This window comes from Theropithecus gelada, chromosome 2 (assembly GCF_003255815.1).
Source record: "Theropithecus gelada isolate Dixy chromosome 2, Tgel_1.0, whole genome shotgun sequence".
Taxonomy (NCBI): Eukaryota; Metazoa; Chordata; class Mammalia; order Primates; family Cercopithecidae; genus Theropithecus; species Theropithecus gelada.
In genome coordinates, this window is record NC_037669.1 from 102591905 (window position 1) to 102616028 (window position 24124).

General features: G+C 42.8%; 1 protein-coding gene across 1 annotated transcript in view; it reads right to left on the reverse strand.

Annotated features, from left to right (window-relative positions):
• Nucleotides 1-24124, reverse strand: part of ITGA9 (integrin subunit alpha 9) — a 388125-nt gene that overhangs the window by 50072 nt on the left and 313929 nt on the right. The window contains exon 23 of the mRNA XM_025377670.1: nt 23164-23271. Within this exon, the coding sequence (XP_025233455.1) occupies nt 23164-23271 (108 nt within the window). The remainder of the gene's footprint in view (nt 1-23163; nt 23272-24124) is intronic.

Sequence of the window (24124 nt, forward strand, 5' to 3'; positions counted from 1 at the left end):
TTGGAAAGCCCATTTTAGAAAGCAATACGTAAGCTGTTGATGTGGGGAGCAGCATGAATATTCACTTGCAAGACAAATGAGGAAAACAACAGCTGCAGTGCTCCGCAAGTGGGCGTTGGTGTGTGCCAATCAAATTTCAGAACCAACATGGATTCAAGAAGTTCTGCATTTCAAATAAATTAGGCAAATTGTAGATGATATATTCTGGTAAACTGCTGACTAAAAATGTGGCTTAGAAATGATATCCAGCAATCTCAGAAGATGCACACTTGGATAAAATGATTTTGTGAAACATAAGAATGGAGAGTATTATAGATTAATATATCATTCTTATAAAATTTTAAGCATTCAACCACATGATTAAGTTAAACATTATAAGCAGATAGTTGATTATTTCATTCATTTCCCCTAACTTCTTTTTATTGAGGTAAATTTACAGGCATTACAATCCACAGATCTAAAGGGTGCAGTTTGATGGATGATGTCACCCAGTAACTACTACCCCCATGAAAGTACAGAACTTGTCTATCGCTCCAGAAAGTTCCCACCAGTCCCTTGCCAGTCGATTCCCACTGTCCACTCCCCCCACCTCAAAGGCAATCATAGTTCTGATTCCTATTAAGTTGGCAAAAAAAAAAAAAAAAAAAGAGGGTTAAATTTACCTAATTAGGGAAACGGGGGATACGCTATTTGAGGCTTGTCCTATATTTAGGCATATATAGTACATTGTGGATGGAAAATATTTATGCTTATTGGGCGTTTGAGAATCTGAATGTGTGTAGTTGTGCTCTTAATATCCATCACTTTTTCATTCGGAAGCCTGCAGGTCTCCACATTCCCTGTCTGTCTTCTGGAGTGGACATCTGCTGACAGACCACTGGAAACTGTTTTCTGCAGCCCTGTGGCACGCACATTCCTCTGCTGAGATTGCGAGGCCTGGCCACCCAAACACATTTGGTCTGGGTTTAGAGAAACAGAACCTCTGAGCCCTGCAGGATGCATCCGTCCCTCATTAAAATCAGGCGTGGGAGCAGAGTTCCTCCTTGCTCTGCACATCGGTGCTTCAGGCTTCCAGGCAGGGAGAGGAAGCTTGGGAGCAGAGCTCCAGCCCAGCCAGCGTCGCTAATGTGCTTCAGGTGTGAAGAGCTGGTGCTGTCATCCAGCCACAAGATGCCAGCAGAGAGGGGTGGGGAGCTGGGAAAGGCAGGGCAAACGAGTGAGAAACAGCCAAGCCTCAGTGTCAACCCCAAGGGGCAGAGTCACAGCTCAGAAGTTAGTTTCCATCTCCTGCTGGGAGTTTCTGGGGTGGCCTGTGAACAGGGTAATGGCAATGGCGTGATGTGATGCAATGTGACACCTAGTCTGCCCCTGGTGGGATCTGGAAGAGGGAATGAGGACTGAGTCTGCGGTGAATGAAAATCTTGGCCAGTTGCGCTCCGACTGTGGTTACATGGGAATCACTTCAATTGGGGAAAGCAACGTTTTTCTGGAAGGTTCAGGGTGGTCCCCTTTCAAAATGAGACTGAAGGTTGCCTGGTGCTACATAAGTCTGATTCAGACCAGCTAATCCTATTGCAGTCGCACCTTCAGTCCTCAGCTAAAACTCAGGAACTCAGTACCTACTTAGGGTCATCAAGGTTGGGGGGTGGGGGTCCTCTAAGTGTGTTGAACAGGTACCGATGTGACAGCCATGACAATAGTACCTAACACGTGCACGGCCCTTACTGCACGCCAGGCTGTCAGTGCTTTCCACACATTAACATTCAGTCCTCACAGCAGTCCCCTGAGGCAGGTGCTATTACTGTCCCCACTTTTTTTTTTTTTTCTTAAGATGGAGTCTTGCTCTGTTACCCAGGCTGGAGTGCAGTGCTGCAATCTCAGCTCACTGAAACCTTTGCCTCCTGGGTTCAAGTAATTCTCCTGTCTCAGCCTCCCAAGTAGCTGGAATTACAGGTGCATACCACCATGCCTGGCTAAGTTTTTTTGTATTTTTAGTAGAGATGGGGTTTTACCATATTGGTCAGGCTGGTCTTGAACTCCTGACCTCAGGGGATTCACCTGCCTGAGCCTCCCAAAGTGTTGAGATTACAGGTGTGAGCCACTGCACCCGGCCTACTGTCCCCATTTTACAGATGGAGGCAAACTGAGAGGCAACAGGAGGCCCAATGACCACCAGAGGTCGCCCAGGTAGCAGGCCACAGAACTGGGCTGGGGCACACATCACACAGATGCAGACATCTGCTTGTCACCGCTTTCCTGCACTACCTCTTAGGTGGAAGCTGGATGGGGCTGGGGCAGGAGTCACAGAGGAGTAGAGGTGGAGGGAAAGCTTCCTCTCCTCTTACTGTGGTCAGAGGAAGAAACCACTAGCCTGGAAACCTCAGCATTCTCCAGTCCGACCCATTTCCACCACTGTGGCAAAAAAAGAAAATGACTCCTGCTTAGACCATGGGAGATAAAAGTGCCTGCTGACTGAGAAGAGGCCTATTCTGTACGGCCTCTTGGGCTAGAAGGGGGAACAGAGCATTCTGGAATGTTGTTTCTGGAAGGCAGCTGCGAGATCATGCAGTCCTTGTGGCCTCAGCTGACAGATAAGGAAACAGAGGTCCCCGAGTTCAGTGACTTGTCCGAGGTCACGTCCGGGCCCCAGTGAAGGAGTTCTGTGGTACAGACGCTCTTGATGAATACTCAACAGTCTTGGCTTCGGCCCTAGCGCTGCCTGCTAACAGCTGTGCCAGTTTGGGTCTCCAGGGCCTCAGTTTCCTTATGTACCCATGAGGATGTTGGCCTATGTGGTCACTCAGGTTGTCCTCAATTGCTAATTCCTCACTTCATGAACTGTCTGTGCATTTTCATTACAGCAGGGGGCTACCTTATCTCATCACACGGATAAACAATTACTGACTATCCATCCCCCACAACTTGGTTTTAACTGCCCTCTTTGCCCAAAGTCAAGGGGATGTGATGCTTTTTTGTGTGTTGCAGACAACTCAAGCATCCTCGGCCAATGACCAACAATGTCATTTCCTTGGCTGGCCAAGGACTCTGTGGCCATCGCCCCCTTGCTCTTCTCTGCCCACTCACTCCTCATTTATTTCCCAGGCTATCGGAGTCCAAATGCTTCTCATGACATGGCTGCTTATCTCTCAGGGCCTCTGGGAGCTGGCAGAGGTCCATGGCTATTAGTATTTGAACAAAAGGACTTCACCAGGCACCCAAACAAGGACAGGAGGAGGATGCAGGACATAGTGAAAACACTGTATTCTACCACTGTACTGAGGGTTTTCTGTTGGCATCTGCCCTCCTCCTTACCCCAAAAAGGACATTGTGCAAACTGAAACCATGAGATGGTGGTGACCGGGGAAACTGTCAGGAACCCTGGCTGCGGGAGCCCAAGGAGTGACCATCTCTTGGTGGCAGAGTCTGGGTCAGCCTCAGTCAAGGGAGCTGTCATGTCAGAAGCCACCATGGTGCTGGGCCTCTGAGAGGAAAAAGTGTCCCCTGTTCACTCTAGGGGATCTGGCAAGACCTCGCTTCATGAAGTACTGGGTTTGAAGTGTGAATCAGGGCTGATTCCATAGGTGTGATACTGAGAAAGAGAGCAGATTCTTTGTTTCAAATGTTGTTGTCATCTGATCCCAGGTGGAGAAGGGAAGTCAACAGCTTTCACTCCCCAGGATGAGGTGGTCTGATAAAGGGCTTGGAAGAAACAGGGCATTTCTATGTTGTAGGCTCGGGAGAGGGAACTCAATCAGGCACTTCTAAGAGTTGTCTGTTGACTCAGAGCAAGAGAGAGGACACAGGTTTCCCCCCACAGGGCCCCAGAAGAGAGCAGCCAAATACAGTCCCCGTGCCTGGGTCTGAACACTGAAGAGGTAGAAAAGTCCTCTGATCTTTTTTCTAAGTGTCATGCTCCAAGCACATCACCCTGGGAAACTGCTTATGGTCCCATCTCTACATTGAGTTCAGGTATCAATGGAAATAATACTAACATTAGGCGCTGCTCTAAGAGAACGGCATATGCTGAATCCTTACGGCACCCATGTGTGGAGGGTACTACTCTCAGGAGGGTGACCATATAATTTATTGTCTCAATTGGGACATTTTTGAGGTTCAACCAGCTAGAGCAGCAACACAGAGACATTTATCAGGGATGTGACCCGTAAGCTTTAACTTCTGGTCGCCTTAATTTCCACCCCTTTTTACAGATGAGAAAACTGAGGCCGAGAGAGGTTAAGTAACCTGTCATGTCTGAGAAGCACATCTCCAAAGTCCCCGCCAGGATGCTCTGTCCCACTCCATCTTCCTTGTACCAGGCTGCATAGTTGCTATTCCACATACTGAAGCCCAAACACGCCCTGACCACCACCTCACTGTTTATCCATTCACAGCCCCTCAGAGCACAGCTCCTAATGAGATTATAAATCTTGTCTACAAATTTCTCCCTCCACCAGGAAGTCAGCCCCTCTCATGATCTGACTCAGAGGAGGTGGCATTGCAGGTGGATCTCAAAGGATAAAGAAAACTTCTCAAGAGTAAAGGGAGGAGGGAGAAAGGAATTCCAGGAAGAGAACAGCATGTGCAAAAGCATAGAGGGGCAAACTTGAGACCTGAGTCTAGAGAGCCGAGGAGTTCAACACAGGTCAGGGACTGAATGAATGCTGGGTAGCGGTGGCCAGAACAGGGGCAGGGGAGATGGGCCTGGACATGGAGGAGGGCATGTGACAAGTCTTACATGTGGCATGGGTGGAGGTAGTTACCTAGAAGGTTAGAAGAACCAGGGAAACCTTTGAAGCAGGAGAATGTATGAGAATGTATGATTTAGATTATGTGGATTAACATCGCTCAGAAATAAAAAAATAATTGCAGCTTTGGTATACGATATTATTAGTTTTTTGTTTGTTTGTTTTAGACAGAGTTCTGCTCTGGTTGCCCACGCTGGAGTGCAATGGTGCAATCTCGGCTCACTATAACCTCTGCCTTCCGGATTCAAGCGATTCTCCTGCCTCAGCCTCCCGAGTAGCTGGGATTATGGGTGTGCGCCACCATGCCTGGTTAATTTTGTATTTTTAGTAGAGATGGGGTTTCACCATGTCGGCCAGGCTGGTCTCAAACTCCTGACCTCAGATGATCCGTCTGCCTTGGCCTCCCAAAGTGCTGGGATTACAGGTGTGAGCCACCGCGCCTGGCCTATTAGTATATTTTTAACAGGCAGAAGCATAGATGCCTCTACCAGTTTGCCATTCTACCAGTATCAACCCCATCAGCTGGCTGGGGTTCCAAGGATAGGGAGGGTCACCAAACTGTCCGTGGCTTGATGCCCCTTGAATGCGTGCATCACCAATAAAAGGAAAACAGAAGATTACATTAGCAGAGGAACAAACCCAATGACAGTAGTGCTCCCCATGAGCCACGGCTGGAGTCATCCCCAGTGTGGTTTCTGGGTTAAAAAAAACCCTAAAAACTATGATCTAAAAGCTATGTTTGTTGAATTGGCTTGGATTAAAGGGGACCTAGGTTCATTTTAGAATAACATGTGTTTCCTGTTAACTCACGTTTCTGTGTTATTCATTGACTTTATGTTCTCTGTTACATCCCTGGGCCACTTTTCCATATCGTATTACACCAATCACAGCTGATGGCAACGGGGTAAACATGACCCACCCCCTGACTTATCGTTTGCTTCTCTGAAGTCACACGCTCCTTGAGTTTGAAAACTCAGAGAATGTTTTGAATGCCTACTTTGCTAATTCAATTACCCATTGCCTACTCTGAGAACCAAGGCATCGAAAGACAGTAAGCCTCTATTCCAGCACAGGAGGCTGAACACATACCATAATGGCTATGGTGACATTAATTTTAGGATTTCAGGGTTTGAAATAAAGATAGTACTCATATAATAACTGAGAAATGATGCCAGCTGGTTGATTAGCCTGACCTAAGGTGTCTAGTTCTAGAAAGATAAATAAGATAGCTTCACATTATCCATCTAGAAAAATGCAAACCATGATTCATAGTTGCTTACCAGCCTTAAAGAGCTCTTCAAATTATATCTCATGTTAAATCATGTTGTATGATTTACTATTGTTTCTTCATATTGACCAAAGACTAAAATATGATAATATTATTCATTTCAAGACCCTGTACTAACGCAGACTCAGGATAACCTACAAATGGTGAATGCTCACAGGCTCTGTTCATTTACTCAGATTTTTCAATTGCAATGACACTGTTTAATATAAACCAGAGAAACAGCGATAATGATCTTAGATTGCTCCTTAATATGAACATGCCTAACTTCATGTTACTTGCACGTGCATCATCCCATTTGAAAGTAATGAGTTTTCAATGGCATTCTTCGGGAGATCCTTCTGAAGAATGATGGGTTCTTTTGCTTTGTGAAAAGAGACTGTGTTCATTAGTGCACCAAGTTCGGATATTCTGACATTTACCCCTCTGTGTAGCTAGTGGTTCCAAGGTGTTTATACAAATAGACAAAAGTCCAAAAAAAGAGAAACAGTCTGATGATCATAACAACATAAACTAGGCTTATATAAGGCTCTGGCTTTGGACAGTCCCTGCTAGCTTCAGTGTTCAAATAGAGAGTTCTATCTTTGAACTGAAACGGGTAAACAAAATCACACAACAGCCCACTCCAAACCTGCAGAGCTGGGGATGGAGCAGGAGAAGCAAGAAGTTAAAGAATGACCTAGTATCACTTAAGCACAGAAAGGAAAAGAGAGTAACTATAGATGTCTTCTCTCTTTCTAACTGAAAACTGTCTTCTAAATAAAATACTTGCTTTCTCTAACCCTTTCCCCAACCCTTAAGGCAATCATCCCTGTGAAAAGTGGTATGGGGTCTGAAAAGGTCAGGGTGTTACTGAGATCAAACCTGAAACTGAAAATAAAGGGGCAAAGTCTCCAGACCAATGTTTCAGAGGAAAGGTTGAGTATAATCCATTACACAGTTTTGACTTCTGTATGAGGCTGCTATTATTTCTTGAACAATTTTGCTTCTCATGATAAAAGCCAGAGGATTTCATTTCCAACAGCTTTATGGTTTGACTAAAACAATGCCCCTGCATCCTCCCTTCCTCCCTCTTCCTTTGCGTTTGACAGGCCAACATGCTGGAAAGTCAAGAGTGCAGGCCACCACCACCAGGCTGCCCTGTAAAATGGGATGGCCTTTAATTAATTTACATGTAATCAGAGAAAGACAAGTTCCCCAGACGAAGCCCATTTCCCAGGCATGGGGATGGCCTTTTATCGGCGTTAAAGCGATACAGATGGGAAGTAGTCTCAGAGAGGCAGTGACACAAAAGAATTTCCAGATGCGGTCAGATTCTCTTTAGTGAAAAAGCGATACATAAATATGTTATCTGAGCACTTGACATGCATACCAAAAATGTTTTCCTTCCACAGATAATGAAATATTTTGGAAACAGAATGGTCAGTTGATTTGGGTAATAAATGAGTCAGTAGCCCCCATATGAGACACAACATGGTCCTTGGATTTGTATCTGCTTGTTTAAATTCTGGTTCTAGCTCTTGGACCCATCTTAAGGTAAAGAATGAAGCTCAGACCCATCTTCCCTTAAAGGCTAAAGCAGCACACCTATTGATTCACTGGGTTGTTTCTGCATTTCCTGTATATATTGCTTTATTAGTTCCCTTTTATCAAAGGGTAAATCACACTCATTTTCTGGATGCCATGACTCCTGCATCACCATCTGTCTAACCTCTTCCCCTACGTTTCTGAGAGTACATACACCAGAGCAGTGAAAAGTGAAACCTCGGTGTCATTTATTAAGTCTCAAGTTTCAAGGACTTCATGGGAGGCCTGAAATATGCTTTAGGTCATAAGTTTAGATTAAAGAGAAGTAAGTGAGGTTGGCTCCCTGACAACTGGGGAGATCATTACTTCTTAGCATCTAACAATGTTGAGGCAGTTCCTTTTGGTCTGAAGAAACTTGGGGTGTATGTCAGAAAAGTGTTTTCCTGTTTTTGTGCTTCCGAAGCATACACAATTAGTCCTTGGAAGGTTAAATGAGAACCATGTGTTTCTCAGCAATGACCGATGAGCTCTGTTTATCCTCAGTGAGATTTCCTGTTATCGACTTTGGTAACAACCCATCACCCCTGCCATGGCAGGGCTCTGTGTCATGTTGCTTTTAAGGAATGAGCGCAAGCAAACTCCTCACCACCAACTTTTAACGCCTATTCATGTAGCAGACCAGAGAACACCAGGCACCTACACATCGGCATTCAACCGGCCCACACGCTGGCAACGAAGCGTTAATGCTTCCAGATGTCACAGCAGCTGTGAGTACAAGACATTTGGGCTCCTTGATAAGGCCAGGCGCCTTCAGTCAGCAGGGAGACAGCACTGCCGGCTTGATTTATTCTCTCTGGCCACACAGGTTAAAGGGCAGCCTCTGAACCACACTGTCTACGGACAGCCAGGGCTGAAGCTTACCCCCACCTTCCAGAGGGTGTGTGTTGAGTGTAACTTGTGCACAGAAACACACACGCTTTCTCCCTCTAGCCAAGCTCAAATTAACCAACAGCCTAGGAACGTAACTCTTGTTCCAGAATTCAATCAGCCATCTCCCTTCTTTGAAGTGTTTGGCTTCTGTTGAGAAAAAGATTTAAGGCAAACCTAATCCTGACCCATTTCAGGAACTTGACTATTCAGCTTGCATTCATACATGTGCAGAAAGAAGAAAATGCTAAGGAAAAACAAAAGAAAGTTTAGGGCCATTACTGAGATCAGCAGTGTCTGTGTATGAGAGAGAAACTGAGGGGGAAGGAAATATGTATTCACATCCCTGACCACAGCTTGTAGGGCTGAAATTTGCTCTAAGAAGCCTTCGTTTCTGATAAGTAATTCAATCTCTTATTTCAAAATTTCACCTTCTTAATCTCACATTGAAATTAAGGCAACCTCTGCCACGGGTTAAAGGAATTCGTCCAAATATTCCTACTGGGGGATCTCAAGTAGAGATGAGGGGATGTCCTGGAGCCAATTCCCAGGAGATACAACGGGTGACTGTGCGTCTGAAGATGCCACTAACAGAGTGGAAGCATCCATTCTTTTCATTTACGTGAGCACTCACTATGGTCTCGGCACCAAATGCTGGGGATACACGGAGAATAAGGACCTTACCCTTTACTCTCATGGTGTTTTTAATCTTGTGGAAGAAGACTGACGATAAAAGAGTACTTTCACATAGTGACGAGTGCTACGAAGAAAACAACATACAAATGGGATACAGCATAATGGGGGTTTGCAACTTTAGGTAAAGTGTTCAGGGAAGACTCATTGAGAAAGTGAACTCTGGGCTCAGATCTGCATAATGAGAAGGAGCCAGCTATGCAAAGATTGGAAGGAACAGTGTTCTCAGTAGAGGCAGGTGCAAAGGCCTTGAGGCAGGACCATCTGTGAAGGCATCTGGGAAGGCTTGACAGAGAGGACATATGAACTGGGTCTTGAAGAATGAGTGAGCTTTCCACAGCCAGAGGGGAGGAGAAGCCACTAGCAAGGGCAGGGGGCCCAGGGAAGCGCATAGTGAGAGCCTTCAGCAGCCTTCATAGTCCAGGGAGGCTGGAAGACAAGGTCAGGGGCGAGGGGCCATTGGAGAAAATGGCCTGGAAAGGTGGGTGGGAGGGAACGTGGGGTTTTGGACCTCATGGCTTTGGCCATTAAGATTACCTTAATTTTTTTTTTACTGAGGATCTCAGGAGTGTTTCTGAGCATTATACAGATAAATTATTAGAACTAGAAGTTGGCGTAGAGAATTATTAGGACTAAAGTTCTCAGACGGTAAACCAGGTCCTTACTGCCTGAGTGATAATGATTCGTGATGAGGAGGGGTTGGATGAAGAGGCATGGGATTTGCTGCCAGTTTTGAATTTTTATTTGGAGAATATGGAGAGAGCAAAGAGGACACCCTAGGATGGGAAAGAAAATTAAAGGAATTGTAATCTTTTTTGGAAGAGAAGGGGGAAGTCAAGGTAATAGCTCAACTTCTCTGTAAGAGGGAACTAGGCAACTGCTTTTCATTTTAGCTAAGGAAAGGTCATGGGGCACAGAGAATTGTGGATAGTCATAACAAGGGATTTGAGGGATACCAGAATGGCTTAACAAAGAGAACTTGCTGGAAAAGTGGTTCTGTTGTACTGGGGAGACATCTCGATTGTATTTTGTCCAGAGGTAGAAGGTTGGATCATACAGTCCCCCAAATCCACCTGTTCCTACATGAGAGGGGTTTCTAATCCTTGTTAGAAGGAACCTTTCACCCAGAGAGCTGGCTTGCTACAGTCAGCCCCTGACTTTCTAAAAAAAAAAAAAAAAAAAAAAAATTGAGGGTGAAGGAGGGAAAAAAGAAGCGTGTGTTCACGATGGGGAAGAGCAGCAGAGATAAAATGTGCATTGTTCAGTTTTGTTCTGGGTGATTTGCTGGGTTGTTTAAAGTGCCAGGCCTGGCTCTTATACAAGTGTCAACTCCAATAAGCTGGCTGCAGGGGAGACTTCTTGTTGCAATTATCCTGCAAGCATAGCTAAGTCATAAAATCCAGGACTTTTCTGATGTGAAATGTGCAGGCTTTAAAAATCAGTATCACTGTCAACTGCTGTTGCCAGCAAAATAAGTGATTCACATTGTGGCAGAAAACTCCCCCAGAGTGAAAGCTAATGAGAACACACACGGCGACTTCTGGATGTCCAGTCGGAATCCCACACAAGGGCAGCATAGGGGCTGGCATTTCAAAGGTCAGAAATCAAATAGGCTATAATCAAGGGGGAGAGAATTCTCAGGAAAGACACAGACTTGGCAAGGACTTCATAGGCAAAGAAGATCCCATTGCAGACTCCTGTAAGATAGCTTTGGTCCCTGCAACTTCTGAATAAAGGTCTCCGTGAAACTGTCCCTGACCACTGCATTTAAAATTACAACCTTTCCCAATCCCTATTCTCTTGCTTTTTAAATTTTTCTCCATAGCATTTACCATCAGGTAATAAACTATACGCTTTACTTATTATTGTCTTTCCCCACCAGAATGTAAGCTACCTGAGGGCTGGAAATTACTTTTTGTCTGTTTTCCCCTCTGCAGTAGGTGCTTAGCATATGCTGGGTGCAAAGTATTTGTTGAAAGAACGAGCATGTGGATAAAAATATCCCCACAACAGCCTCTCGTGGTGAGGACTGTCATCACCATTTTACAGATAAGAAAATGGGAGAGCAGAGATTTAAGCCTCATGCTTTAGACCAGTGCTTCTTAAATATGAACAGACAGAGGAATCCCCGGGGATCTTGCTGAAGTGAAGGCTCTGACTCAGCAGGCCTGGGTGGGGCCTCAGTTCTGCATGACCATGCCTCAACTTCCAGGTGGTGCTAGAGCTGCTGGACAGCTACACACCCAGACAAAATGACAGCGCAAGACCCTGCAGGTGGCTGAAGGAAATCAAAATGTTTTATCCCAAAATAGATTTCTTTGACATAGTTTGAAATGGCTGCTGCAGGGCCAGCAGACAGAAGTGGCCTTGCAAAACTATCACTTGTGGGGAAATTTTGCATCTGTAGAGAATCTCCTTGAATGCAGCCAGGCCTTCTCTTTCCAGGCCTTTCCCAGATCTAGGATAGATTTGAGTCCAACACCTTTACAAGTCTGAAAAGAAATTCACCATCTACTCTCTCTAAGGATTAAGACCTGGAAGGTTTCATCTACATAACAACGTCACCGTTGCTAGCCAAGCCTCCTTCTTTCTCTCCCCCATAACATGTCTTGCCATTAAAACCTGGTTGTGGTCATGCTCTGAGCATGCATTCTTTCTATAACCTCAAGATGGTATATAAGCTTCCGTACCTTACTAGGGGGCTGGGTCTTCATTCTGAAGCCTCCCCTGTATACAAGTTAAATAAATCTGTGTGCCTTTTCTCCTATTAATCTACCTTTTCTGAGTTGATTTTTCAGTGAAAAGGACCAAGGTTTCCACACTGTACAGTTGTGGCAGGGTGAACCCTCAAATTGGGGTTTGGCCTGGGAGGGCCAGTGGGTTTTGGCTTCCTCAGGGAAAGAATTCAAGAGGAAGCCCAGAGAGTAAAGCGAAAGCAAGTTTATTAAGAAAGTAAAGAAATAAAAGGGTGGTTACCCCATAGGTAGCACAGCCCCAAGGGCTGCTGCTTGGCTATTTTAATGGTTATTTCTTGATTAAATGCTAAAAAAGGAGTGGATTATTCATGAGTTTTACAGGAGAGGGGCTGGGAATTCTCAGAACCCAGGGTTCCTTCTGTTTTTAGACCATATAGAGTAACTTCGAGTTGCCATGGCATCTGTAAATCGTCGTGGTTCTGGTGAATTATCATTAGTGTCACCATCTTGATTCTGGCTGGCTTCAGCTGGCTTCTTTACCACATCCTGCTTTATCAGCGGGGTCTCTGTGACCTGTGTCTTGAGAAACAATTCCTGCTGAACTCCTATTTCATGGTGAACCCCACTGTTAAGAGTGAACATCAACTTAGCCACTTACCAATTTACCTTGGCCTTCCCTCTAACTCTTCCTCGCCTCAATTTCCTCACGAAATTATTATGAAGATTAGATTAATTTGTTCTTGTAAGGTACTTGATACAGTATCTCTGCACTATGCCTATCTGTAATAAGTTAGTCAGAATTCATTACTTTTTGGTCTAAATCTACAACAACTTCCTCTCAGAATCCTAACGGAACATTATTAAAGTTATGTTCTACTTCACCAAAATAGGAGAAGTCAACATTTATGCTAAGAACCATAATAATATAAACCTACCATCAGAAAATTAGAAGTTTCTTCTGAATATATTACGTAAAGGTTTTGAGACAGGTTCCTAAAAGTGGGATTGTTGGCATTCGTATTTTAAATGTTGGTAGTTACTGTCAAATTGCCTTTCACACCAGCAGTATTTGAAAGTGCTCATTTCTCTTCATCTTAACTGACAATGGATCTGAACAATTTTTTAGATTTTTGCCAGTTTCATGAGGAGAAAAACCTCATTTTAAGTTTGCATTGCTCTGATTACCAATGAGGCTAGGCATCTTTCTATATGTTTATTTGCTATTAAAATTTCTTCTTGAACTCCTGGCCTCAAGCAATGTTCCTGCTTCAGCCTCCCAAAGTGCTGGTATTACAGGCATGAGCCACCACACCCAGTCCCTAAAATTTCTTCTATGAATTTCCTGTTCATATAACCTCAACCATTTTTATAATTTTTGGTCTTTTCTGTATTATTTTGTAGAAGTAATTTATATATTATCTGTTACCCATGTTGCAAATATGTTCTCCCAAGTATCTTTTCCCTTATGATGTATTTTGATCACATAAAAGTTTAACTTTTTATAGATTTAAATTTGTTAATCTTTTCTTTATAGTTTCAGGATCTTATGACTTGCTGAGGAAGAAGGGCTTCCCATATAAAGATTACGAAAATATTCAGTTCTGCAAATACTTTTTTTTTTAACATAAAACTTTAATTCACCTGTTTTTGTTTGTTTGCTTGTTTTTCTGTGAGGTACAGGCTTTCTCTAATTTCTTCCCAAATGGATAGCCAATTGTATTTCATCAAATTTATTTTTCTGCCCCCTTTTCTCTATCCTCTTTCTCTGCAACTCCAATTGTGTATATCTTGAAATACTTTGTGGTGTCCCACGAGGCACATCAAAGGCCTCTGGGGCTTCAACCATTTTGCTCATGTTGTATTCTTTTTTCCTTCTGTTCTTCAGATTGGATAATCTGTACTGTAATCCAGCTTCAAGTTCACTGATTCTGTGTCAGCTCAAATATGCTATTGAGTCCCTCTAATGAATTGCTCATTCCAGGTGTTCTACTTTTTTTTTTTTTTTTTTTTTTTTAATTGAGACAGAGTCTCACTCTTTTGCCCAGGCTGGAGTGCAGTGGTGTGATCTCGGCTCACTGCAACCTCTGCCTCCTGGGTTCAAGCAATTCTCCTGCCTCAGCTTCCTGAGTAACTGGGATTACAGGCACATGCCACCACTTCCAACTAATTTTTTGTATTTTTGGTAGAGATTTCCAACGGGGTTTCACCATGTTGGCCAGGCTGGTCTTGAACTCCTGACCTCACACCTGCCTCGGCCTCCCACAGTGCTGGGATTACAGCCATAAGCCACCGCACCCAGTCAGGTGCTTAACTTTCTTTTATTTATATATTTTTTTGAGATGGAGTCTTGCTCTGTCATTCAGGCTTGAGTGCACGGGCACATCTTGGCTTACTGCAATCTCTGCTTCCCAGATTCAAGCGATTCTCCTGCCTCAGCCTCCTGAGTAGCTGGGATTACAGGCACCTGCCACCACGCCTGGCTAATTTTTGTGTATTTTTAGTACAGATAAGGTTTCACCATGTTGGCCAGGCTGGTCTCCAACTCCTGACCTCAGGTGATATGCCCAACTCAGCCTCTCAAAGTGCTGGGATTACAGGCGTGAGCCACCATGCTTGGCCCATGTTTTACTTTCAATTACAGAATTTCCTCTTGGTTCTTCTTATAATTTCCATCTATTTTATTATTCATTTATTTAATTTCCACTTATTTTAATTTATTCATCGATATTATTACTGATATTCTCTATTTGATGAATCATTGCTGTCATACTTTATTTAAACTGATTTTAGTTCTTTAAACATTTATAATAGCTGCTTTGAAGTCTGTTAAATCCAACATCTGGGTTCCTCAGAGACAGTTTTTATTAACTGTTTTTTTTTCTTCCTGTACAGCACATGAGAAATATATATGATATATACAGTGTCTGTGTGTGTATTTAAATTGGACATTTTAGATAATATATTGTAGCAATTCTGGATTCTTACCCCTCCCATTTCGGGGTAGTTGTTACTTTTTTTGTTTGTTTAGTGACTTGCCTGGACAAACTCTTGGGAGTCTTGTTTTTCCTGGGGTGTGCAGCCTCTGATGTTTCTGCTGGCAAAATACATATTGCATATATACATATATACACATACTTATCACTTGTTTTTATTTTTAAGCCTGCTTTTGTATGGGTTGTCCTGGATCAGCACAGCTTCCAATGACTGGTCAGAGGCTGTATTGTGTCTGTGTGTCTCTGGGGAAAGTATTTGAAGATCAGGCAGTTTACAGTCAGCTTCAGCTCTTACCTTCTGTATTCACAAGTCCTCACGGCCAATCAGTTGATTCTCTTGGATTTTTTTTTAGGGAGACAATAACAATTTTTACAATAGGGATATATATATATATTTTTTTTAGAATAAAGGCTATCATTTCTTTTTATTAAGGCCTCCAACACAACTAAACTGAAGAGACACTAGCAGTGACTCATGCTTGTTCCTCACTTAGCTTCAAGTTTCCTATAGGTTTCTGGCAAAGGGTCTTTGTCAAGTTAAGGAAGTCTCCTTCTATGCCTTCCTTACTGGAAATGTAATAAAATATCATAAATAAATGTTGAATTTAATTTTTCACTTTTTAGAAGCCCTTATCAAGATTATCATTTGGTTATTTTTCATCTAATCCTTTTAATATTAATAATAATATATAATGAGTTATATTAATCAGTTTCCTCATGGAGAACCAACTTAGCATTCCTGGATTTCATCCTATTTTACCCAGAATATATTATTCTTCTAATAGGAATCAATTTGCAATTTATTTAGAACTTTTGTACCTGTTTTCAAAATGAGTTTGGCTCACTGCTTCCTGTTTTTGTGTGAGTGTGTCCGCTCTCCATTTCTGGTTTCTGTACCAGGGTTATGTTAGTTTTCTAGAATGAGTTGCTTTATCTTTTTCTACTCTCTGGAACAGCTTATGTAACATAGGAATTATCCATTCCTTGAAAGCTTACTAGAACCTGCCTAGATAGCTATCTGGGTCTGTGATTTTTTTTAAGGTATAGGTCTTTGTCTACTTTTACATTTTTTTTCTAAGATAATCAGTCTAGTTGGACTTTTTTTTTTTAACCTCATGCACATTTTCTTAAGATTTTATCTTTGTGTGAATAAAATTGTAAAAAGATATTTTGTTGTTGTTGTTTTTTTTTGTTTTGAGACAGGGTCTGTCATCCTGGCTGGAATACACTGGCGTGAACATGGCTCACAGCAGCCTTGACCTCCTGGGCTGAAGGGATCCTCCCACCTCAGCCTCCCAAGTAGCTGGAACCACAGGCCTGTGCCACCATGCCTGGCTAATTTGTTTTTTATTTTTTGTGGAGACAAGGTCTTACTTCCTTGTCTAGGCTGGTCTTGAACTCCTAGGCTCAAGGATCTTCTTGCCTTAGCCTCCCAAAGTGCTGGGATTACAGGTGTGAGCCAACCGTGCTCAGCTCAAAAGATGTTATAATTTTTAAATCTTCGTACAAGTATGGTACTTCTTTAAAAAGTATTTCTAGTGTTGTTTTATGGCATCATCACTCTTCTTTATTTCTTGTTGAAGCTTGCTGTAGGTTTGTCTATTTTTTTGGACCAAAAAATAGCTTTTGATTTTGCTAATGTGGAATACCTTTGTTGTTGTTGTTATTATTTTTTCTATTTCAGGATATGCTTTGTCTTTAATAATACCTTCATTTTACGTTCTTCAAGTTGGGTTTATTTTATTGTCCCTTGTCTAGCTTTTATGTTGTCAATTTAGTTCATTTATTTTCAGTCTCCCCTATTTTCCACAGGTAAGTAGTGGCATTTTCCTCTGTGCTGGTTTGGCTAAATGCCATTGGTTTTGATGTGAACAACTGCTCACTGTCTTTCACTTCTAATTTGTTTGTTCCTTCAACTTTGATTTCTTTTTTATCTAAAAAGTTCATTTAAATGGTGTTTAAAACTTCCCAAGTGGATTTGTTTTCAGTTGTTTGCTTGCCTAACCTTTTGTTTTTAACTTCCAAGTTTATTGCATTGTGGTCAGAGACTGTGGCTTCTACCGCTCTGACTTTTAAAATTCTATTGCTCCTTATTTTTGTGTTGTTGTACATTGAATAATTTGTAGATGTTCACATCTGAAAAGAATGTGCATTCCTTTCTATTAGGATCTCTGTTAACTACTCCATATAAATCAGTTTCTTCAGTCCTTACAATGTGAGATAGGCACTACTATTAGCTCATTTTACAGACGAGGAAAATAAGATTGGGGAGTTTAGGTGACTTCCTCAAGGTTGCCATAGCTGGTAAACAAGGGAGCAGTAATGAAAATCAGATATTCTGACTCATTCTGTCTTGGTCTCTATATAAGTGATCACAACTCTAGTTGCATTATTCAAATACTCATTATTTTACTCCTACTTGTGTGATGATTTTTGAGGGGAAAGCCATAAATTTTCTTGCAATGACTGTGAATGTGTCAATTTCTTTTTGTGTTTCTATGTCTTTCTATGTTTAAAGCTATGTCATTGGTTACATAAAATTTCATTTACGTTACAAATTCTTAGTGGACTAAATCTTTAACACTCTGAAATATATTTTCTTTTGCCCTGTTTAATGTTTGTGGGTTTTGGGCTTTAATTATACTTCATTTGCTGTTAATATTGCTATACTTGATTTCTTTGGGTTAACATTTGCCCTTTTTTTTTTGAATGCCTTACATTCTGGGTAACTTCGAAGGTATATTTCTTACAAGTTATTTGGTGCTTGGATTTTTAAAATTCTAATCTGAGAGTGTCTTTCACTAGGGCATTTAATCCATTCATTATTATTTTGATTATTGAAATAATTAGGTTTATTACTTCCATCTTATTATACATATTTTTTTCTTCATAAATTCTTTCCTTTTGGATTGTTTTGAATTTTATTATGTTTTAAGTTCTTCTTCTTTAGTGGTTTGGATGTCTTCAATTGTTTTTTGTTGCCCTTAAAATTTTATATATTTAAATATTTATTTTACAAAAGCCTTGAGTTAAGTGGTACTTAAACTTGTCCCACCAAGACAAGAATCTTGACTTGCTTTCATTTCCAGCTCTCTTGACTTCTAACTCTTATATTATGATCATCTGATATTTTCATTCCAGATTGCTATTTAGAAAAGGAGTAAGTTTAACTGGCTTTTTTGTTCTTCTTATAATACATTCCCAGAAAATCCAAGTTTCTTCCATTACTTTATTCTTTTATATTTATTCTACTGTATGACTCATACTGAGGTTTCATTTGAATGATCAAAATTTTGAATTTATAAATCTCCAGTTTATTCTGTTTCATGGAAACACTGTCTTTTTGCATTGCTCTGAAGACATCAGTCTTGCTTATTGAGAAGCCTTCTGTTGGCCTTGTTACTGCACCCTCTGGTATTAGTTATTTTGATTGCAGTTGCTGCCTCTCTACCCTGGTTGATGCTCCTCCTCTGGTGGGTGATTCTTGGAGGTCTACTCATCATCTGTCTGTCCTATTGACTGAGCCTGCTTCTGGTGATTAGGTAGCGGGCAGCATTTTCAGGAGCAGTGTGCAATTCAGCACAATGGGAAGCATGTGAACCTTGGAGTCAGACAGACCTGGTTACAAACCCAGCTCTATTTTTTAGAAGCTGCGTCAGGTTGGGCAAATCTTTGAGGCTTGGTTCCTCAACTTGGGATAATGACCTTACCTTATGGATATGCCATAAGGATTAAATTTGACAGCACATGAAAAAGGCTATTAAAGTGTTGGGACAGCAATAAATGGTATTCATTTTTTTGGGGGGAGGGTCAGTTATTCAGGAGTACTTTCTTCCCTCTTTAGCCTTGGATTATATCGACTGATTTGATGGCCCCAACTTAGGAAGTTCCTCCAGGTCATCCTTGGGGAAAACAATTCATTCCTCTATTTATGTCTAATTTTAAGCTCCTGTTATGGTCAGTGATATATCAGGTGCATATTTTCTTCATAGGGATATGAACAGCCCCACGATAAATTAATTGAAGTTCCCATATCAACTGACTCATTGTGGGATACCCATCGTACATCCTGGGTAGCCCTGTCTAGTGTACGTGCGTGGGGAGGGACAATTTTACAATTTACTAAAATATGAGTCCTGGCACCGACCTGGAATATTCTAACAGATGCTGGTATTCATGTCATATTGAAATCAATATCCTAATGGTACCCTATGGCAAAGACATTGATGTAACCCCTTAGAAAATTATCATTCATCCCTACAATTTTATGTCCTCCTGGAAATCATGTCAGTTCTTTAGAATCACTGCCCCATAGCAAGAACAGAACAAGCCAGAGAGGCCAATATTTTCAATTGGTTTTACAGGAGGAGGAAAGAATGGTATGACATTTATTTTATATCTCTTCTAGACTAACACTAGAGTTCTTTGAAAAACCCAGTACTTTCACCTGGAATAAAAGTTCTAGCCCTTCACTCCCTTGTTAGGTATCATTTCTAACTTTTTCCCTTTTTGCATATTAACAAGAGCCAAATCCCAAAGCCGTCTCCTCCGGTGTGAGAAAGCCGCTCACAAATACAGGTTTTTAGCTCCATCAAGTGAAGCTTGCAGTCTGAGATAAAGCTCCCATCTCTTCCCTTGAACCTTCAGGCATTGTGAGTCAAACTTAACTTTGGAAAGACCACTACCCTCTTCCCTTCATGAGCCATGAAGCTTGTGACAGATGTGTTATCTTGATGCAATCTTAGACCTGCGCTCAGGGGCTATGCTACATGGCTCACCTCTGCAGAAGTATGGCAATAAAGTGAAGTGGTTCAATTTTTCAAGTCAGTTCTGAAAAACTGAGAAGAAGATATATCTTCACTTCAAAACGAAATCTCTAAGGAGCAAGTGGCCACAGCCTGCCTCCCACAAGCTGTCTGGCTCACTCTATTTTATTCCTGGAAATCAGGTGAGTTGTTTAGAACGACTGTCCAATAGAAGGAAAAAAGTAAGCTAGGGAGGTCAATAGCTACTGCTCATTGCAGCAGGCCAAGGGTGGTTTGCTGACAATGTCCATGACATATAGTTAGACTCTAATATCAAACAGGGAGCTTGGCCTTCTCCATGCCTAAGTCAGCGAATAGGAAGGTTCAGGTCTACAGCACACACACGATGTACCCAAGAGGAGTGATTAATTTACAAACTGTCAGAGGAAATGACTGTGGTTTAGTACTCTTTGTCATTCTGCCAAAATATCTATCTCTGCACATCTGCAGAAGGCACACAGAACACCTACTCTTGCATATTTGTATGAGCTAGGCAAACAGAATGGAGAACTAGGTGTAGCTCCCAACACAGCAGATACTCATCATACACTCACACATGGTGACTGTTCCTCTATCTGGAATGTTTTCCTCTTCAACTGTTCTCTTGGTGAACTCCACATCCTCTAATCCCTGACTTGAAGAGCTTCCTTTGTGAAGCACTGAACCTTTGTAGCATCCTTGGGCCTGGGCATGCGTCCATTATTGTATTTGTTATATGGTACTACAATGGTATTTTATGTATCTGTTTCCTGCAAGACTGTGAATTCTGGGGCAGACGTGGGACTTATTCCTCTTCTTGGAGCCTAGCATGTAATAGGTGCTTGCTGAGTCAGTGTTTGTGAACAAATCAAGAATGATTTGTTATTGGTAATTTTGCTATTTTAGATAGACTAGAAAGGTCTGCCACTCTTCCCCTCTATTATTTTCATGATCATTACAATCTGGCTTCCTGATGGACAGACACTAGGTCCACAGTGACCTGTTTCCTTTTTTTTCTGTGCTGTGGGAAGTCAGAGTAGGGTCCACACAATCCCAGTGGGTGGGAAGCAGTGGAAACTGATAGTCTTTCCTCAGGCCACCACTGTGGCTCTGTTTTTAAGTTAAATACAAGCACAGCAGAGGGGCTCAGAGACATTTGCTACAAGGAAAGAAGATCACGAGCCAAGGCTGGGAGTTTGGAGTGGTTACACTTCATTAGGCTCCCCATAAAAACCTCCCATATATAAGCCAGACACTCTCCACTTACAGACAGCTGGACCTCAAGAAATCCTTTGGGCAAACACAAAAGACTCTTTGGTGAAAGCTAGAGGCAGGTTGGTCCTGCCCAGGGACCCCAGAAGCAGCCCCAGAGACTTCTAAATGAATTCTGAACCAACAGTCAGAAAACTGTGCCACACGTGAGTCCATAGGTAGGAGCCCAGAGCCCACAGGGCCAGTAAGCCCACCCTCAGTATGCTCTATGGATGATAATCACAGGCAATACAGACACCAAGGGCACTGTTAAAGAGGGAGAAACCATATGAGGGTCCCAAGGGTGTGGAGAGGAATGACAGATGAGCCTTCCCTCCATGCCTGTAATCTGTTTCTGCTTCAGTCGGCTTAACATGTCCAGCTGGTGCCCAGCTGCTTGGTAGCCTGTTGGAGGCTGGGGAGTGGTGGTGGCTGAGAGTGGGGGTGGGGAGGGAATGCCACCAGGCCAAAGGGTCACCTCCTACTGCAGTACAGAGAATGAGTGCTGGTTTCTCCTAATAGGACTGAATTTCACTTGCACCAAGCCACCCAAATCCCCAGAATGAAAGCCCTGCTCCATTCAAAGTCCCAGAAGGCCAAAGTGGAAACCATCACGAGCTCTAAGTCACACCTGACCCAGTGAGCATTCTCAGGCCCTGCTGAGCAAGGGAGGGGAGGAACCACAGGAGGCCCTTGCTGAGGGCTTGAAGGCAGAGGGTGTGCCAGCCCCAGATACTGAAACAAGTATCTGGGGACTCTTGCCTCTTCACTACAGCACCTCATGCACTTGCTTTTATGTTTCTACTCTTGTTGTCATTCTGGACTCAGTGGTGATTGTTTATAAGAACACAGAGAGCTTTCCTACTTGCTTAGTGAGATGTGCCAGTGAATTTACTTTTCCATACCATGAAGATGCCCACAGCCTTTGATCACAGGCTGGGCTATCCAGATGGAGACTTGGCCATCCTAGGAATTCTGTTACAGACTTTATGAAAATTCTAAATATAGTTTTGAAAATCCAAAGGATTTGTTTCTCAGGCCCAAAGAACAGAGTGCAGCCAGCTCACACCACTTGGGTATCTGAGGGTCCACTCAGCCAGACCGATAGCCAGGCAGTTCTCCAGGCCTTCAGGAAACCACTTCTAATGCCTTCCATGCAAGTCAGCTATTTGTTAGTGTGAGCCAAAATCCCTTCCAGTGGCTTTTCCTTGGCTCGATGATCAGTTAAGAGGAAAAGGGGTATCCTTGGTTTTGGGGTACCTTCAGAATCTGAGTGACTTAAATGTCTTGTTTTGGTCAATAGATGATTTTGCCCATAGGAAAAAAAAAGTCTCTCTGCAACACTGTAGATGTTCATGTGAACAACTCAGAAAGCATGCTTGAGGAAGAGAACACTCCTAGCTGCTGGGGAAACGGTGGCGTGGTCAGTATGGCTAATAATATTTAAGAGGGTAGCCAGGAGCCTGTGTGGTTTGTTCACCTCATGCTAAGTTCCAACCACAGTACATCATAGGTACACAACACTGGCGGCTTTCTTCTGCTGGGTCAGCAGAGCCCACAGACAAGGGGATGCTGTGGAACCGGAATGGAACATCATGAGGGATATTAACAACTGAGTCGGCATCTCGGGAGGATTGACCTGTTCCACATTCAACATTCACATGCATCTGGTTTTCAGCCCACATGACCTAGAGGGCAGCAATGCCAGAAACTATTGTCACCATCACACAGTATTTTCTGAACCTCCCCCCTGTGGGCTGTGTCCTCTTCAACTCTGGGCTCAGATGTGTCACCTGCTATGGGCCTTGCTGCCCCGATTTTCAAGCTATCTATGGAGAAACTGTCCCTTTGGCTGAATGTCCTCCATGTGCCCCTATAGAGAGCAGTGCTTTCAGGAGCCTCTCAACATGGACTGAAGGCATTTTCCCTGTGCAAAATGCACTCAGCAAAGTGCATTCAGACACATGCAACTGCAGACAGCTGCTGGGGGTTCCCAGAGCCAGCAAAGTCCATCCCAGGAGATGGTTCGTAATCAACCCTTCCCCGTCCCCAAAGAGGTCTTCTTATGGCATTAACCAAGCAGTCTCAATGTAGAAATTCAGGTATCATAGGTCCCCTGGCCTCTCCAGATATGTCTCCAAAGGATAGAATGAGTTAAATTTTCTGAGCCCTCGGGGTGCACGTCAGGGTAGGGTGGAATACAAAATTTGAATGGGCTGGCTCAAAGCTGAAAGCAATAGTGAAAACAAATGGAGAACTCACCACCATTTCCTGGACATGAAACATCTCTGCACCACCAGATGAGAGCCGATTAGGGAAAGAGATGCTGACAGATGACCCTGGAAGGGTGCTCGGGCCAGTGTTGTAGACCTGTGGGTGTGGAACACACACAGCAAGTCTCAGTGGAAGACAGCAGACCTCCATTTCCTGTCATGCAATATACATTCTAAGATTCTTTGAAATCACATACAGAAACTCTAAGGTTCGGATCTAGAAGGTCACGACTTGAAGTAAAGTGAACTACTGAAAATTTCAGACAGGAAATTTCAACAAAATAGAAACACTTCTAACATGTATCTAAAAATTCCAAACTTTGAAATTACCATATTCCCTTTCAACATTTTACTGTCTTCTTCCTGCTAAAAATTATTTTTCTTTTTACACGCACAGGAATTTACTCATAGACTATCACACTTGGTGAAAACTCAGACATCATAATCTAGTCCAGTGGTTCTCAAACGTTAGCATAACATCAGAATCATCTGAGGGACTTGTTAAAACACACATTGGTTGTGGGGGGTATGGAGTGGGGGTCATGCCCAGAGTTTCTGACTCAGTAGGTCTAGGGTGGGGCTGGCAGATTCACATTTATAACATGGTCTCAGGAGATGCTGATGTTGCTGGTCCAGGAACCACCCCTTGAGACCCACTGATCTGGTCCAACCTCTTTCCTTTGCCAGTTTGAGGTAACTGAGGCCCTTAAGGACCAAGTGGGTCATCCCAAAACCAAGTGATTGAATATACAGAGAGAGCTGTTTTTACTACACTAGCCAGCTGATTTGGTTTCCAGGCAATCTGCAGCTCATCCCTTGCACAACTGCACCCCTCTTCTGTCTCCCTCTGTCTCAGCCTTTGGTTCTATAAAGCTTTGTCTCTCTTGTCTTCCCTAGCATTTCTCCATTTTCTGTCTTCAGAAGTCAATCATTTCCTGAGAAATGAGGAA